Here is a 17,032-nt window from a genome sequence, read left to right on the forward strand (position 1 = left end):
GAAGAAATTGCTCAAAAAGCCTTGTATTCTAGTGTCTTTCTGAGAGAGGGTTATCCTCCTTATTTGGGGGAGGAAAAATGAGCCCTGAAGTCAGTGGGAAATTTGCCCCAGGGAGAAAATACAGGGTTACAAGCTTATATGCCTAGCACTTGAATATTTTTCAAGCCTGAACTTCTCTCTAATAGTTCATGTTGTCATACTCTTGGTATTACGTTAATAAATGCATTTGTTAGGGAGGCAGTTTTCCTACTCTGATAAAGTACTGTGACTTTTGTTGTTACTTTTAGCCTGTGAAATTATTTCTTGTATGTTTCATAACAAGAAAAGTAGTGACAGTACAGTGCGTTTTACTATATGGATTCCTAATGTTCATTGAAATATCATATTTCGGGTAAATTGCCTAGAGGTACCAAAACCAGAGATTGTTCACAAAAGAAACCCTAATAAATGTTCAATTTCAAGATATGTCTGAATGCTCTGTGACAAATACTTGCGTAGAAATGAATCTAGAAATCAAGGTCTTGTTGCTGCCTAGGCCCACATCTCGTCAAATATGTTTAAAAAGTTATGGTCTCAAGGTAGACTTTATGCTTTATTCATATTTAAGTTCTGAAACAAATGGCCTGATTTTGGACAGCACTGTGCTTGTAGTAGTAACATTTACTTGAAATTGAGCTGAATAGTTAATGACTGTTACTATGAAGGAACAATTAGGGAAGGACAGGAACAGGACATAGCACTAGAAGCAGCAGTTGTAGCACATCACAAGCCTAACTGGATATGGTCTAAGGGTAAAGAAAAAAAGTCTCTTAGGCTTATTTCTGCTTTGGAGGGGATATAAAAAGAGCATTCGTGGTTATAACAGTGATCCCTAAAGGTCACTCAAAAATTCTGGCTCCAGACAGCTGCTGGTTTGTGAGAGCTAGTTTTAGCAGCTGAAGTGAGACTTACAGCTCCTTTCTCACTTTCTTCATGGCTTTTCCTCAAGTGTTTCTAAGTCTCACTGTTGCAATAATACAGAGATTTCACAGTTATCAGATCCAGCCCAGAGCTCTCATTGATCCCTGCTTAAGAACACTGCAGGGAGTGCGACATACGACTTCTTTTCATCCTTGCACAAAGCATTTCTTGCATGGTGGTCCATGACCCTGGAGACTAGACTCAGCACTAATTCCTTCTGTTTCTCTCTCTCTCTCTTTTTTTTTTTTTTTAATTTTTCTCTGAACTCTAGAAAGACACCTTCATTTTACACCTCCTAAATGTCAAGTCAGAACCTCTTTTCCAAGTAGCTTTTCTAGGTTGCAGCAGCTGAGGAACTAGCTGGTTTTCCCTGTTTGTACTGGGTTTTGATTTGTTTATCATTTTCCTTTGAATGTGCAAATGTCTGTATTTATTTTATTTTTTAACATATTATTTCATGGGTTTTACATAAGTTATTAGCCTGATCCTTAGTTGCCTTGTCACAGAGAATCTGCAAACACAGTGACAAAGGCTCCTGAGGAATTTCTTTGACTAAGGAAAAATTCCTGAGTGGTACAAACCATCCTCTTTCATTCCTCGAGTGCTCCTCGAGGAATGAAAGAGGATGGTTTGTACCACTCAGGAATTTTTCCAGTGCAAAGGGAACGCAAACCTGTTACTTCTGTGATTCAGCTATTCTGACTTCTGGAGCAGCTTTATTTCATAACACATTTCTACTTTTATTTAGGAATTGACATCCTAGAAATATAATTAAATGGCTGTCCTTCGCTTTCCAGGTACACCCCCTTAATGGAATTTTATTCAGTGTAGTAGTTTGATAGCATGTTTTTTTCAGTTGAAGTTGATGACAGATCATCAGGTAGAGTGTAGTGGTACCGTACCTAATGGTAAAAAGGAGTTTCTGAAGAAATAAAGAAGGAAAATTAGACATAAGTGGATTCATCAGTGAATCTGCTAGGATACTGAGCATTTTATGTTGTCCGAAGACTTAGGGTAAAGTGTAGTTGCATTTTATATACTAATACCTTGCGATTATTGATCTAGATTGATCAATATTTTATCATAGACAGTCTAGTGTGTAGTGTTGTTTGCAACTGTAAGCTGTACACTAGAACGTAAAGGGTGAAAGATCTTACGGAAAACATTAAATGTCTGAATGGGAACCTACTAAGCTGTATCATTTAGAATAATGCCTTGTGCTAGTTACCCTGTAGAAAATTGCTTGTGCCAACATAAAATCAAAACGAAAAGGCTAGGATTGTTTCCTATAGACAAGATGCTAAAAAAGAACTGCAACAATTAAATTAAAAAAGGTTCAGAGAGGGTAGTGCAGCATGGAAACATTCATGAAATTTCAAGAAAGCAGATTCAAAACTGATAGAAATACCAACATAATATGTGGTTGGGAACTCCAACATTTAAGTCATGGAAGACAGCAATATAGCGAGAGTAGAAAACGAATTGGATATTTTAGAACAAAATAATACAGAATTATTCCATTTAAGTTAAAGTCTTGGATGTTTATGTAAGTATAATTTTGTTCCTTGTTTTGAAACTGCTGAGAAGCATTTCAAGCAATACCTCTCACTATTCATTATTTATGAATTTGTGTTAATGCATGACCTCATAGATAAAGCTTCCATAAAATTTGGGAGGGGGAAAAGCAGTGGCATTTTCTAGGGGTGCACAGACATTTCTGGACTGAACTTTTCCAAGTAAGAGTTTTCATGGTTCTGATAGCTTTGCAGAATATATGTGTAGCTAATGTATTCTAGTTGGCTTAACTGTGTTATAAGACTTCTTAATTTTTTATTTTTATTTTCATTTTTTATATTTCTTTCAAGCTTGTTTCTGCTGCTTATGACTGAGGTTTTGCTACATTCCTTGCAGGGATACCTTTTGGAAATTGAGCTGGAATTAGTGACAGCAGGCTGAGAGACCTAGGTTTTATTCTTCCTGTCCTTAGGCAGAAGGTTTGAAGTGGTGGAAAACTAATAAAGGCAGAACAAAGAAGCCAGATGTTGTAAGGCGGAGTAGAGGAGATTCAAAAATACTTTCAATAGGAGAAGATAGAGAATTGCTTATGGGGTGGGAGGTGGTTTTGGTGACGAAGGTCAAAGACAGTGAGCTAAACTGAGCTGAAACAGTTTTGTCAAAGTACAAATCCTGGAGCAGTCTAGGTGGTTTCACATCCTCTGGGAACTTGCTCAAAAATCCTGTAGTGTAATAAGTAAAGGTGAATGGGTTTTGAATCTTACATGAAGCCTTATTTATATAACTGGCTGGTTACACATGCAAGGCCGTTCAAAGGAGTAAAACAGCCCAGAGGAAAATATTCCAGTTTCTTCCACAGGAACAGGCATCTGGGAGCTGCAAGTTCAAAGATCTTTGTAGGATGACATCTCAGAAAAGAATCCATGCCATGGAAACAAAAAGGTGAATACTACAGAGTAGCCTACCCTACACCTGGGGAGTCTTAAAGTGTTTACTACTCATAATCTCAGAAATTTACATGTTACAGAGACAGTCCTTCAGGTTTTCATGAGTGCCAGTGTAAATGTTCACTTTACTGGCATTTTGTTTAGAGAAATATTAATAAAAAGGATTACAAACAGGCACTACTAGTGTATAGCTTTTATTATACTGCTTGATCTTTAGGAGCATGTTTTGTGCTACAGTGTCTTAGTGAATATCTGTATTTTTGAGACTTTTGCTTTCTGCTTAATATGTACTGGAACTTTGCCTACAGCTTAGCTTTGCCATCCTTAATATCACTACTGACTCCCTTATCTTTCCTAATTTTAATCACTTACAGTGAAGAGTAGAGTATTTTGAATGTGTACTCTGCTTGCGGGAGTTACAGGAAGGCTGCAATACAGGAGCCTGTCAAAGCCTAGGTAGCCTTGCAAACTTATCTCCTACTATTTTTAAAGGAATTCACCTATCAGCTTCCATTGTAATTGTGCAGTGTTCATGTGTGCAGTGTGTTCATATTGAGCTACTTATGTTACAACCGAGATGTTATAATTCCATAAGCCTACAAGCTCCGCAGTCATTGAGATAGGAGAGATTCTGGTTGTGATTTTCCCAGAGGTACTGAACTTTCTTTGGGGCTGTCTGTGCTTCTCTTCAGCAGCTATTAATACCTAATCGAATGATTTATTCAGTTGCTCTGCAGGCAACTTCTGGTCAACTTCCCTTATTGCATGCATCTTTTATGAGGCCTCTTGTAGGCCAACAAAGTGTAGCCATTTGAACTATTTTTGACCTGTACTCATTACTGGGAATTGTATGCGTCCTAGTGATCTATCCAGCATTTTAAATGATGTAGCATTGTTAATTCCATGTTGCTTTCTATTGAAAAATACTTGTTGTCTCATGAATACAAGAGATCAGCATGGCATGACATGACTAAGATCTTTCACCTGACAGCAGGACAAATACCATGGAAGAGACTGGTTTTCAAGGCACTATCTGCTTTAGCAAATTTAAATTTTTCATCACCAAACAAAGTATTGATTTTAGATAATTCTTCAGGGATGATACTGTAGTCTTGGAAGTAGATAACTTCTATTCTCAGTCCTACAGATCCTGCAAGACATAGTTGACATATTTGACATATTAAGCTAATCCTACCAGAGTAATTCATCTCTTCGGTCAAATAAATCTTTTTCATGAGGTGGACAAAATTTGCTTGTATAATTACCTCGCAATTGATTTTCTAGACATTTCCAAAATATGGTTTCAGGATCTTTTGGGGGTAAGCCAGTAAAAATATTCAAATGAACAACATCTGTAAGAATACTTAATGAAGAGTAAGAGACCAACATAGAAGCCTGTCTTAACCATCTCTCAGATATAATTGTTACTGTATTTAGCAAGTGAGTGGATCTGGGCTAAATTACTCCCTGTTAAAGCTGTAATTTCAGTGGGATTTCTGTGGATTTATACAGATTGTGATGTGAAAACAGTTTTTGCCAGCTGATACTAATAGAGATATATTGAACTGTGGGAATGTTCTGCATGCATTTACATGTGAGAGAATGATTTTTTTTTAATCTATGAATTATTTTCTCATTCACCTTGCAAAACATGGAATTAGTTTTTCAAGCATGTGTTTGGACTATAAAATGAAAAAGAAAAGATGCGTTGTCAGACCATTTGCTACATTATACTTTTCTTTCTAATAACACATTTTGACAGTAATTCTATACTGGATTTTTTGGATTATTTTATAATCTAATCACCTTAAGAAGATTTTCTGTTACTTAATAGGAAAGCTGGAAAAAGAACCGAGTTTGGCTGTAATATTTTAGTATATCCTTTCTCTTAAAGAGATTATATTTATATGTAGATAAGGATTTCTAGTTTAACCACCCATGCCTTATTATTTTCTTTAAGTTAATGCTTTTCCATTTGAGATGTGCAAACAGTGTTGAAGTAACGCAAGATACCCTAAGGGTAGTATAGTCACTTCCAGTGAGGAATGAGCTGGAGAAACTGACGATTCAATTTAAACAGATGAGAAAGGCAGATTTCTAGGTGAGGTCTGGTTTCTTCTCTTGTAAGAAAATGTTGAGGAGCTAGGGTATTTAGAAAAAGAAAAAAACAAAAAAGGAACTATGCACTTTTGAAAACAATATTGTTTATGTAATTGTATGATTCCTGATGGTGTATTTATCAGCCTACAAGTGATCAGCCCCTCTCCTGTTCCTCTTTTTGGTCTCATGTCCCTGCCATGACCCTGGTAATGTACAGTCTGCTGTGGGTTCTACTGTGGGGCCAAATGCAGGGTGCTTCTATAGCGTAACATAGAAGTCTGAATGGTTTAAAACACTGACTAATAAAGTGTGGGAAAAGGGATGAGGAGAAAACACAAGGTTTAGAATTTTTGTGGTTTTCCCAAAATGATTGTGAACAAGGCCATAGTTCAAAAAGCGTTTAGTAGCCATTGAACATCAGCTTGAGAGGTTTCACTGTAAAAAGTGTTGCTTATTCATAAACTCACAATGAAGGTATTCAGCAAATTAGGTTTTGAAAACATACAATTATCATCTTGTTTCTCTGGTGAGATAGCAAGAGAATTATTAAAATACAGAATTGAGTCTGTGATGCACAAAGATTTTCTGTGTTGCCAGTGAGAGTCATAGAAGCCTTCTTTGTTGTCATCACTGTATAACAAGCACCACTTCTTCCAAGCTGCATAATCTACAAAACTGTTTCATTATTCCATTTTTTAAAATATTTTTTCGTTGTTGCTGTTACAATTAATTGTGTGTTGAATACAGAAAATCTCTTCTTTTTGTGTCCAAGAATTAATATTGAAAGAAAATCTGCTGCTTGGGACTTTGAGTAACCAAATTTGGTTTTCTATCTTTCTCAATAGTTCTTGTAAGAAAAAATCTATAGGGAAAATGTGTTCTTCAGTAATTAATTGCAAAGAGCTGATAATTTGGGCAAAAGGGTCTCTGAAATTTGCACACCTAATTTTTAAAATACTTTTGTGTGAAATATTGGTCTTTTGGATCTGTGACTGATAGTTTCTGTATCAAATTGGTGGTTTGAACCCAACCTTACCTATAAATTTATAGATAGAAACTGACTTAATTTTAGTTAGTGCCCTCATCTAGCATCAAGTATAATCTTTTTTTTTTTTTCTTTTAATATATACTCACCTTTAAATCATGTTTGAATGTTAGAAGAGAAAATGGAAATAAACCACCACTTCTCTAATTCTCACATGAATCTTAGGTAAAAGAGCAAAGGAAAAAAATTCACTATAGAGAATCTGATTAAAAGGTCTGGTTTAGATTGCTACTTAGGCAGGAAATGATGAATCTTGGCAGTCTCTCTACTGTGAAGCAAAACAGTGAAGAAAGTTGCTGCTTCAGATAGACATGAGGGAAAAAAAAGGACCTAGAAAATAGGATATTGCAGACATATTTCATTTTGGCAGAGCCTGAGAAATTGGTTATCTTTACCACTATTGTATGAACAATTACTTATCATCTGTTCTGAAGAAAAACAGAGGTTAATTCTTTATCAATAGGCTTAAAATGAAGCCAGTGATTTGGGGATTGAGTGTTAGAATAAAATATATCTAGACTGCTCATTCTGTACCTGAAGAAACATAATTTTAAGGGGTAATTTTAAGGGTACTTGTTACCAGAAGTAAAAAGTTTGGAAAGCCCTCTGGGATTGCAATCATTCAGTTGTGCCTAATCTGAGTTAGTTATCATCCTTACTGTTGAAGGGACTCTCAGAATGAAACACACAATTATGAATTTATTGAAGATTAATTTATCTTGTTCTCTGTGCTTTTAAGAAAAAAAATGAGGTGGTGTGCAAACTACTCTTGATTATTATGCAGTGTTCTGTTGCTGTAGACTATGAAAACTCTAGGCATTCTCAAAATAAGGGATAGTCAGTGACTCCCCATCACTCTGGGCCAACTCTGGTGCTTGCTGGTTCTCTGCAAATGGTGGGAGATGTCCAAGTTTTGGTACTCTAGGACTATACATTTTTTCTGTTTTCATCACATGTGAAGGTTGAAACTGTTTATATTCAAAACTAGCTGATGAGCAATGTTGTGAATGTGTTGCTAGAAGGGCAAGCTTCTTAATGAACTGACACCAAGAAAGGCATACCTGAAGTGTACCTGGAAATGTAACTGTAGAAAAAAATATATATTTTTTTTTGTCTTGATGATACTAACTACTGATAAGAACCCCACTTTGATATGCTGTGCTTATTTCATAATTTGGTTCTGAATGCAGTCTTGTCAGAAATGCTTCTTTTAATCTATACTGGATGAAAGCGTCTTGATTTGTATTGGTCATTTCACGTACCCTATGTGAAAATGTGACAATTTTAGCGCTACCTTGACATTTTTGATCTCAAATATCCTTGTTTCGTGTAAGAGAGTATTTTCAGGGAGCTATGATTGTCAGTGTTTTGCAGAGACAACATTTGTTGACATTCATGTTTTTTTCAGGAACCACCATTTTTCATCTTTATATGAAACACTAGAATGAATGGTTCTATTGCATTGTGCAGGAGTGCAGGTCTGAGATAAATCTCAGAAATGTTCACAGCCTCCTTTTACGTGTGAAATGAGTGTTGAATGAACCTTGGGAAAGTCCCATCTTCATCAGCAGCCTCTCAAACTTTAAATAATCGTCTGTCTCTTAACCTAAATGCAAGTGCTTTCTAAGTCTGCAGAACAGACCTGAACCATCTTGCAACAGACTTTCTGCTTTCCTGTGAGATAATGGGGGGGGGGGGGAAACCAAAACGTGTGCTGAGGAGAAAGTGAAAGAAATGCTCTGAATTTCTGATGCAAGCTGTGACATCCAAAGAAACTTTCTTGGACTTCGCTAGTTTGAGTGTAAAGTATGCTTGCATCTTGTCGGCTAATGCCTTGCTGTGCTCACTCCTAAGGCCATACTAACCCTGTTACTCTACTGCAGCCTTTCAGCCTGAATTTTGTTCATAAAATTATTATAGTTAAATATTTGTTTTGCTAGAAAACATTATCTTTCAAAAAATTCAGAGGACAAACTTTCCACTTAAAGGTCAACAGTCTGTGGCTTATCCCTCAGAGCCTAGCTTTGATAGGAATCTGATGTACTTATTGTACTTCCGGAAACAGTCTTTGATTGTGTTAACATCACAAACAACAGAATTATTTTCAGCCATGAAGTTATCAGTTCTATGTTCCTTATTGTTTGTGTTTTCATGTTGAAAACCTCAATTTTTGCAGGTGTAGAAGTCTTTCCTCTCAATCCTGCACTTGTCAGTATTGCAACCCTCGTGCAGAGTAAAAGCTAATTAATACTTGTCAAAGTGCCCATACAATGTTACTTCTGCCTAGCCCAATGTGGGTTTGAAACAAGCAGCCTTGGTGTCTCTCTACCCAGTCAAAGTTCACACACAACAAGAACATGACTTTTATTCACAGCATGAGCCTGGCAGGCTTTGATTAGCGTTTGATTTTTTGCTTCTGATTTGTTTCTGCTTGTTTCATTAAGGTAATTGTGATTTGTTAAAACTAAGGGAGACTATTCTTGGCAAAGGTTATCCTCCTCTTATTATTTCAAATCTTTGGATTGATGTAATTTGGTAGGAATTTTAGAGGGCCTAGATGTGGATGTGTCAATGCTTTGGAGCCATCGATCACTGTATTCCCACTATTGTCTTAATGGTGTTGCCTTGAGCTCTGTTACAACAGGATCCAACTGCCTCTTTAAATAAAAAAGAAAAGTTCTGAATTCAAATGAAACCATGCCAGCCCTTTACAAGTTTCTTGGGGATTTTATGGCTTTATGTAGAACCCTTAAAACTGTGTCTTTGAGAAGCAGCTGCATTTGCCACACTTAGAAATCTTCCCTTATAATTTCACTACTCATGCCAAGCTAAAATAAAACACCTCTGGTGCTTCTTCTGAAACTTTCCACTCCGGATAAGGCCAATAAGTATTTTTGGAAGTGCTTCTTAGAAAGGTTGGTATAATTAGGCTTGCTTTCTTTTTTCCCCTCTCTGTTTATTTGTTTGGCAAAAGATCATTTTTTGACATTGATCTGAAAGGGCAGTATTCCATCTGGCCTCAGAGTCAGCATTCACTCCTATCTTCAATCTGGTCTTGAGAAACTGTCTTGTACTGAAAGTGAAAAATGAGTCTAATTCATCTCTGTGTTTATAAATAGCTACTTTCCAAGCACTGAGTTGCTGTGTATGTAGAAATACAACAGGTTCTTGCTTGAGAAGCAGATTTATTTACCAGCTTTCTTTCCTTTTGTGAGCTCTTGTTGCTCTTGTTTGTTTGATATTAAGGCAGTTTTGTCCTTCACCAGGTGATGTAAGTGTGGCTGCTGATGCAAGTGGAGCTGTTGCAAAATGAACCTTTCTTCAGTTCTCCTTCTGCTCTTGCTGAAGTAAGAGGGAGAAGTAAGACTTCAGGCAGTACAAGAGAGCATATGTTACATGAAAGTTTCCCAGCAAGGATCTTTCAAAGATAAAGGCTTCTAGTAGCTCAGGCTTTGGGTAACAGCAGCAAATGCTTGTGCTGCTTGTTAGTAGGAAGAAAACACTGTGAATCAAAAACCTCAAATTTGTATTCTGGAATGCTCTTGCTCTATGATTGCTATTTGTTGTCCAGGGCTGGCTTTTATGCAAACCACACCATGACTCACCAGGTGCTGCCTGTTATGAATTGGGTAACATATCATGTCATAGTCCTGGTTGGGTTTCCCTTAAGTGATGCTGTGGAGCATATATTATAGTATAAATGTATAAAGGAAGATCCTTCTTTCACTCCCAAAATGGGTGAAAATGTATACAAATTGATAACTATTTTTGCTGCTGATGACCCAGGTAAGTCACTAGCCTTCTCCCTGCGTAGGAGATTTCTGTATTCTACAAGTTTACTTTGAAGCATTTGTACTTTGTTCTGTATAGCTTTCTTCCATGACCCTCTTAGAATAACTCTTTTGAAAGAAAAGATTGAATTATTAGGATAGAAGGGGAGGGAGGTAGAACTACAGGAATATGGCTTTGATTTCTCTACTCTGAAGTGGAAATTTGATTGGCTAGCTTTTCTTTCTTCCCCAACTAGACACAGAGAGGAAAACAAAGACAGGAAAATCTAATGAAAAAAGGAGAGTCTAGGTAATAGAGAAAATACTACTGAAATAGTAATGGACTTTGTACTGAACTTGAAAGTTGCCTGAACACAGGTTTCCCAGCAAAATGTTTATCTGAAATGGTGTTTTGGATAGTAAAAGAGAATTATTTGCCTTATATCAATTTTTTTGGAAAAAAGATGTGGAAAGAGATAAGTCGGTAATAATTTGGAACCAAGTAACTGCACCTCCATTTATGCTTAATTCCAGCAATTTGAAACAATTTCTCTTAGTCATAGCTGTTTAAGGAAAATTCAGACCTTTGATATGATGCCTGCTTGCAGATAGATAGAGGTACAGAATGTTAGTTACCCAACCCTCAATATTTTGGATCGAGGATTTTATCTATGAAATCTGAGATTAGATTCAATTTATTCAATAGACAATAGAAAATTCTGAACTGGAAAAAAAAGCCAAGTGTTTTTTTTTGTTTTGTTTTGTTTTGTTTTAAACTTAACCAAGCAATGCAGAGTCTCTTAACCTACCACAGTGAACTCTGAATTTTGTCTTTGGAAATTCAGGAATGTCTCATGTCATTTTTCCTTGTCTTGTCCTCTACACTAAGTTTTCTTCTCTCTCTTGCCTTTCCTTAATTTCACTTTCACAGAGTCAGCTCATGCTCACTAGAACATATTGCAGTGTGGCAGTGAGCAGGAAATGTGGTCAGCTAGGACAGTTGTGCCACACTGGAGAGAAGAATCAGCTGGGAAAACTTGACAGTTCAATCTATTTTTCTGTGGAACTAAGTAAAGGTTATACTGAATAGTGCAAGACACCTATGTAAGCATTTGAGTTTTCTTTTCTGAAATAATGTTGCTGCTATTGAGCAATAAGTTCTCATAAAACTGAATTCCAATTCTCTTTTCCTAGATCTGTCTTTGCTTACTGTATATCATAACATCTCATTTTTGCATGTTAGTCTTACTAGTTTATACTAAGAGAATTAATAATGACACAACTTATATGTGTTCTTTGAAGTGGCATAATTTAAAAGCACAAAAACAAAACCAAAAAAACAATGGCTCTGATTTTTGTTAGCATTTGGACGGTTGAAGTCATGCCCAAGATTTGGTAACTCCTATAAATCTTGTTAAGTCTCTTTGACTTATTTATCTTGTAGCTGTGGCTTTGTTCTTTTCTTTGGTGAGCTATTTTCTGTATCATGCGCTCTCTGGTCTTGGCAGATTAATCCATTCAAAGAAGATATTCTGTATTATGATTACAGCAGCTGCTCTGCAGATACCTGTTTGTCCTGGCCAAAGTGAAATCACCAGTCATGAGCGAGTAGCATCAAGTCTGGTTGTTTTATAGACAACATTAAGCTCTTTCATATTCAGTGGTTATGTGAATGATTGATAGACCTCATTATTTTGAGGAACTATTGCACTGTAATGTTTCCAGATGTTCTCCAATGGAAACTTGTGTTATTACTATAGGAAAGTATCAATCAGTAAATAACCTATGTCACTTGTTGCCCTTCTATACAATCACAGTGTTCTGATCTTGTGGTTTAGCTTTATTTGCAAAGGAATCATCAATTCAAGTAGATTATCTTTGTATATGTTATAACACAGATCAGCGGAGGGATAGTTTGTGTGTGTGATATTATCAGCCACTGTGAACCAAGTGGTGTCAACTGTGGCCAATACTCAGGTGAAGAGGCATGAAAGAAAACTCAAATGTTGCAAAAAATATTTCTAATGAGTCAGTAGAGGATGCTAGTTCATCTGATAGAAAGCTTTTGCTTCACGTTTTCCTAAGAGACATTCAGCTGTAAAGGGCTCTTCTTTCATGAAACAATTTTAGTACTGTAACGAGAGGATGCAAGTCTGATTTCAGCAGCTTTCCTTATTTGCTAGAGCTGGCTTCAATACTATGAGGGATTGTAATTTGATAGCTGAACTGTTACAATGCAAGCCAGGAAAAACTGATAGAGCAGTTACTCTCAGAATAGGAATCAGAGAGTTGGAGATTTTTATTGTTTGTGGGCTGTCCCAAATTAATAGACACTTCTAGGCTGCAACTGATTACATTAGAACCAGTTAAAACTACTGCTTTGCAAATTTTTCTTTAAATACATGTGTAACATGTAACACCAAACCTTAACAGTGATGTCTTCAAATTCATTCAAAATAAGGATAGGTAACCCTTGCAATCTTTATGATAATCCCAATAGTTTTTATGCCTATCCCATTAGTTACAATCCTCTGCAAGTCACAAAGAGCTATGTGTAAATATTGCTGGATACAATATCTCTCTGGTGAGCTGCTTTGCAGTCTTCATTTGCCGCTTGATTCTCTTTGAAATTTGCTCATGTCTCAGTTATTCTCTCTCAGCAGAAGCAAGGGTAAATAGGTATTTCTGTTCAGCATCTCTGGATTTGTATAATATGTGTTAATGATTTGTTGTGAGAGTGAGACAGAGATCTTTCCAAGGAACACTGGATTTGTCCTAGATCTGGATTTTGGGTTGGGTGGCTTTACCACCAGTGCATTATTGCTGGAGATGACTTTTGGGCCTCCTAAAATAAATAGTATTGGGTAGCTATTGAGATCTATTGTGACAGTCTCTAACCCAAGGAATCTATTAGTTGCAATTGCTAATCTGGATGATCTGATTGGAAGTTTTATGGAGAACAGGGTGAAGCTTTTTTAAAGCAACATGTTTTTTGTTAATTTCTTTTTCTATTTGCAGTTTTTTTATTATGATACTTAAAAACCCATGTTTATTGGTCTTGTTTGTATTTCTTCAATTTTATTAGCATAGTTTTACTTGATAGCATGGTTTCTGACTAGATGCAATCTTTTTGATCAGTTTTTTTTAACAGTCTTGTTGAATTTCCAAGTGTCTGAAATTAATACAGTGACTATATTTATACGTAGGCTTTTGGAAGGTCAATTTTCAATACTAATGTCTTCATCTCAAATGTATCTATACTTTGGAGGATGCTGACAAGCAAAAGAATGACATAATCTAGTATCCAGGTGTAGCGGATATGGAGTGCACCTGCTATGAATGAACCTCGGCGTGTTTGAGTTCAGGGGCAAAAGGATATACTTGTGGTTGGAGGGCAACACTCTCTAAATTTATCTAAAGACTGTACTGGTGGGATGGTGAAAAAGGTAGAATATTTGGTCTTCAAAAATTAGTCTCCATTCAATTTTTTCATCACACTTAATGTTTTTCATTAAAAAAAAGATGAAGGTTGCTGTTGACTCTGGGCCATTGATGCAATCACTTGAAGTTTCTTGCTTGTGTTAAGATGTCTTCTTGATTCATTTGGTGGGGAAATGACTGTCCTGCCATGTCTGCTCTTTTCTCATCTTCATCAGTTTGTCATTGGACTTGTCTATCAAGTGTAGCATCTGTTATGTGAAAATTTCACAGACATGAGAATTGCTGCTAGAGGGAATTTATGTACGCACATGCTGGGAACTGAGAGTGAATGTAGTGCTTATATATTTGGACTGTGTGAAGAATGAATGTATGAAATCCTTGTTTTTTTTCTGTTATTTTTTTAATGTTTATCTCAAAGGAGCTCAACTTTTTGTATTGAGATACAGTTGTGATGAGAACAATGTGGTTCAGAACATCCACAATTGAAATGGTCGAGGTGACCTTACCTACAAGACATTAGTCTGCATCATAAAAACATGGCAACATCTGGAGTGCTTGTTTTGCTGGATGTGTCTAGCTTTAGGAAAATTGAAAGATGTTACAGAGGTTGAACTCAATGAGAAGAATTTTCATTAACAATAATCCCTGAACAAATATTTGTATATGGGCACAAACTACTTGAAACTCTATATAAATGTTCCTTCTCATGAGACCTTTTCCTTTCCTTTGAAGTTTCTTCATAAGTTTAGAACTGTGTTCACTCTGAACCAACTAGGGGCAAATACTGATTTCATTTATGCTGATTTACTAATATTGCTTTGAACGAAACTGATACACTACGGCTTTTTTGCAGTAAGCATTTTCCTAAGGTATTTCATTAGTTTCAAATGGGCTAACAGCCAAAAATTGAATGAGTGCACAAACAGTCCAATCAACTATTCAAATGTCAGAACCTCACAGTGTTTTAGCTTGGAAAAAAAAAACAAACAACAGTGTGGGCTGTTTCTCAAAAATAATGTAGATTTATAAAGTGATTTTCCCTGAGTTGATTTACATTTCTGTGATGAATCTTTTTGTTGTAGCCCTGCACTGTGTTATCAGCCTTTAATTGCCTCTTGGGAAAGCCTTTTCTGTTTGTTGCATTTGCTTTGATTATTTTAGAGAAAGCAAAGAGTTTTAACTTTCCTACCACTAGAACATCACTGGTTCTGACCTTTGTTTTCTTAGCTATCTTTTCTTTCTTATATTAACTTCCATATTCCCATCTTGTCACAATCTCTTTTGTCCTTGGCAGTGGCAATATCTTTTCTTTCAGGCACGCTGACCTCTCCCATTCCCTTTGAAGCACTTGTGATCATATCCAAGAGCTGCATTCCAGCTGTGGCGCCTTCTGAGGTACTGAATATATTAAGATAAAAAGAAATAAGCTGAGCCATATTAATAAGAAGCTTAAATGTTTATACAGGCATAAGCTTTGAGAAATTAGATACAAAAAATAAGGCTTTACCAGGAATGATCAAGTAGCTAAAGTGGAAACCCGAAGAATGATGTTCCTTTTTTCTAGTGCATTCTGTCAGTCCAGTCAGTGGTTGTTTAACATTTAATACTTTTGCTGTGTAAGAGAAGGACATTTGAAGGACAGTTTTCTTATGGAACAAAGCATGTAGGGGCAACTTTTTGTACAGCATTAAAAACAGTGGGAGTTTTCTCTTCTTTTCTTTTCTTTTTCTCTGTTACATTTGGGTGGTATTACAGAAGGCTGTGCTCTGTTCAGAATCATACCTGACTGTGAAATCAATATAAATAGGAGACCCAGGAAGAGTGAAAATGAAAGTGTCGTTTAATAAGATGGCAAATCCAGCCTTAGCGTATTTAGTATGGGTTCAAATATATCTTTGGTAAATGCTATCAAGGATTACATTGATAGACAATCATTTTGCGCATTGAAATGTGTTTGGAGAGGAGAACTTTTGCTCTGATGTGCTTCATAGCAGAATAGTTGTTGTCAGTCCTCAGTAGCCATCTCAAAAAACGTGTATAATGAAGACTGGCTAACCTGGGTGAAAAGCTTTTTGCCCACTGTGGTGGTAGACCAAGTTTTTGCTTTTGTACAAACTGTTATTTTGTGGATCTGGTATAGAATGTAAGTGACTTGCAAACATCTGTGTATAACCATTAGGATGTTCCTTGGGGAAGAACAGAGATTGCAGGTTCTTTGGGGCTATTATTGCTGACTCTTTGAGTCCTATTTATTGTTATTTAGTTAACAATAACACAGAGAGAGAGAGAGAGAGAGCACGCTCAAAAATGCACCTCTTTGCCCCCTGCTCCCTTCCCCCAGTATTTTTTTGTGTGCACAGTATCCTGAATGGCTAACAGGAGACTCATGAAGCATGGGCAATAATACTCAAGGCTACTTTTCGCAAAGCTGCATGCAAAACAGACCTCTTTCTACAGTGTGGATAAAGGGCTTGTACAACAAGAACTGCTTCTGTGCCATAGCTGACTTTGCCTTCTTTGGCCACCTTGGCAAGGTATCATTGTTAAGCATATGTGCATTTGTACCTGATTAAATCAGTCAAATATAGTGTTTTTCTAACACACATATATTCAAAGATCTGCTTTGGGATTGATCTTACATGAAATTAATAGAATCAACAATATCCTTAAAGTTGTGTCTGTTTAAGTGCCTCAGTAAACTGAAAACTTTCAATATTTCGAAAACAGTTGGAATGGTTTTCAAATTGAAGTTTCTATGATTACAATTGGCTCTGTTGTATTTTAACTCTACCAGGAGTGAACAAAAACAGAAATAGAGACTCCTCTGGAATTAATTTAGAGATGATACACATATCAATGGGACGTACGGAAGTTGTATTGCAGCTGTTTGACTTGAGAGAAGATGATTTTCATTCTTGTTTTTCTGGGCATCATATCTGCAGGTACCCAACAAAATTTTATTCTTCCCAGAACATTTTTTGTGGTAGGTCAACAAGGTAGTTATTAGGAATACTTCCTTCTATAAGAAGGGTCATAAAGTATACAAGCAAGGGCTGAAATTCATGTAGTGTATAGGCTAGTGTGTATGAACATGTATTTTAACTTCAGGTAGACGTTGTCTCAGGGATATGAACAATGCAAATGGACTGAACATTACATGAATTTTCACATAAATGGAGCATGAGAAAACAGATGATAGAAATAAGTAAAGAACGTGAAACTTAATAAGAAATAGGTTTGCATACTGCAAAACA

General features: G+C 36.4%; 1 protein-coding gene across 3 annotated transcripts in view; it reads left to right on the forward strand.

The window, feature by feature from the left end:
- DKK2 (dickkopf Wnt signaling pathway inhibitor 2) overlaps window positions 1-17,032 on the forward strand; it is a 125,230-nt gene that overhangs the window by 25,181 nt on the left and 83,017 nt on the right. The window contains exon 3 of one of the 3 annotated variants that reach the window (XM_090138839.1): window positions 15,094-15,173. The exons of the other annotated variants lie outside the window; for them this stretch is intronic. Coding sequence (XP_089994965.1) covers window positions 15,094-15,173 — 80 coding nt within the window. The remainder of the gene's footprint in view (window positions 1-15,093; window positions 15,174-17,032) is intronic. 3 annotated transcript variants of the gene reach the window in all.

This window comes from Phasianus colchicus, chromosome 4, assembly GCF_987193195.1.
Source record: "Phasianus colchicus chromosome 4, bPhaCol1.hap1.1, whole genome shotgun sequence".
Taxonomy (NCBI): Eukaryota; Metazoa; Chordata; class Aves; order Galliformes; family Phasianidae; genus Phasianus; species Phasianus colchicus.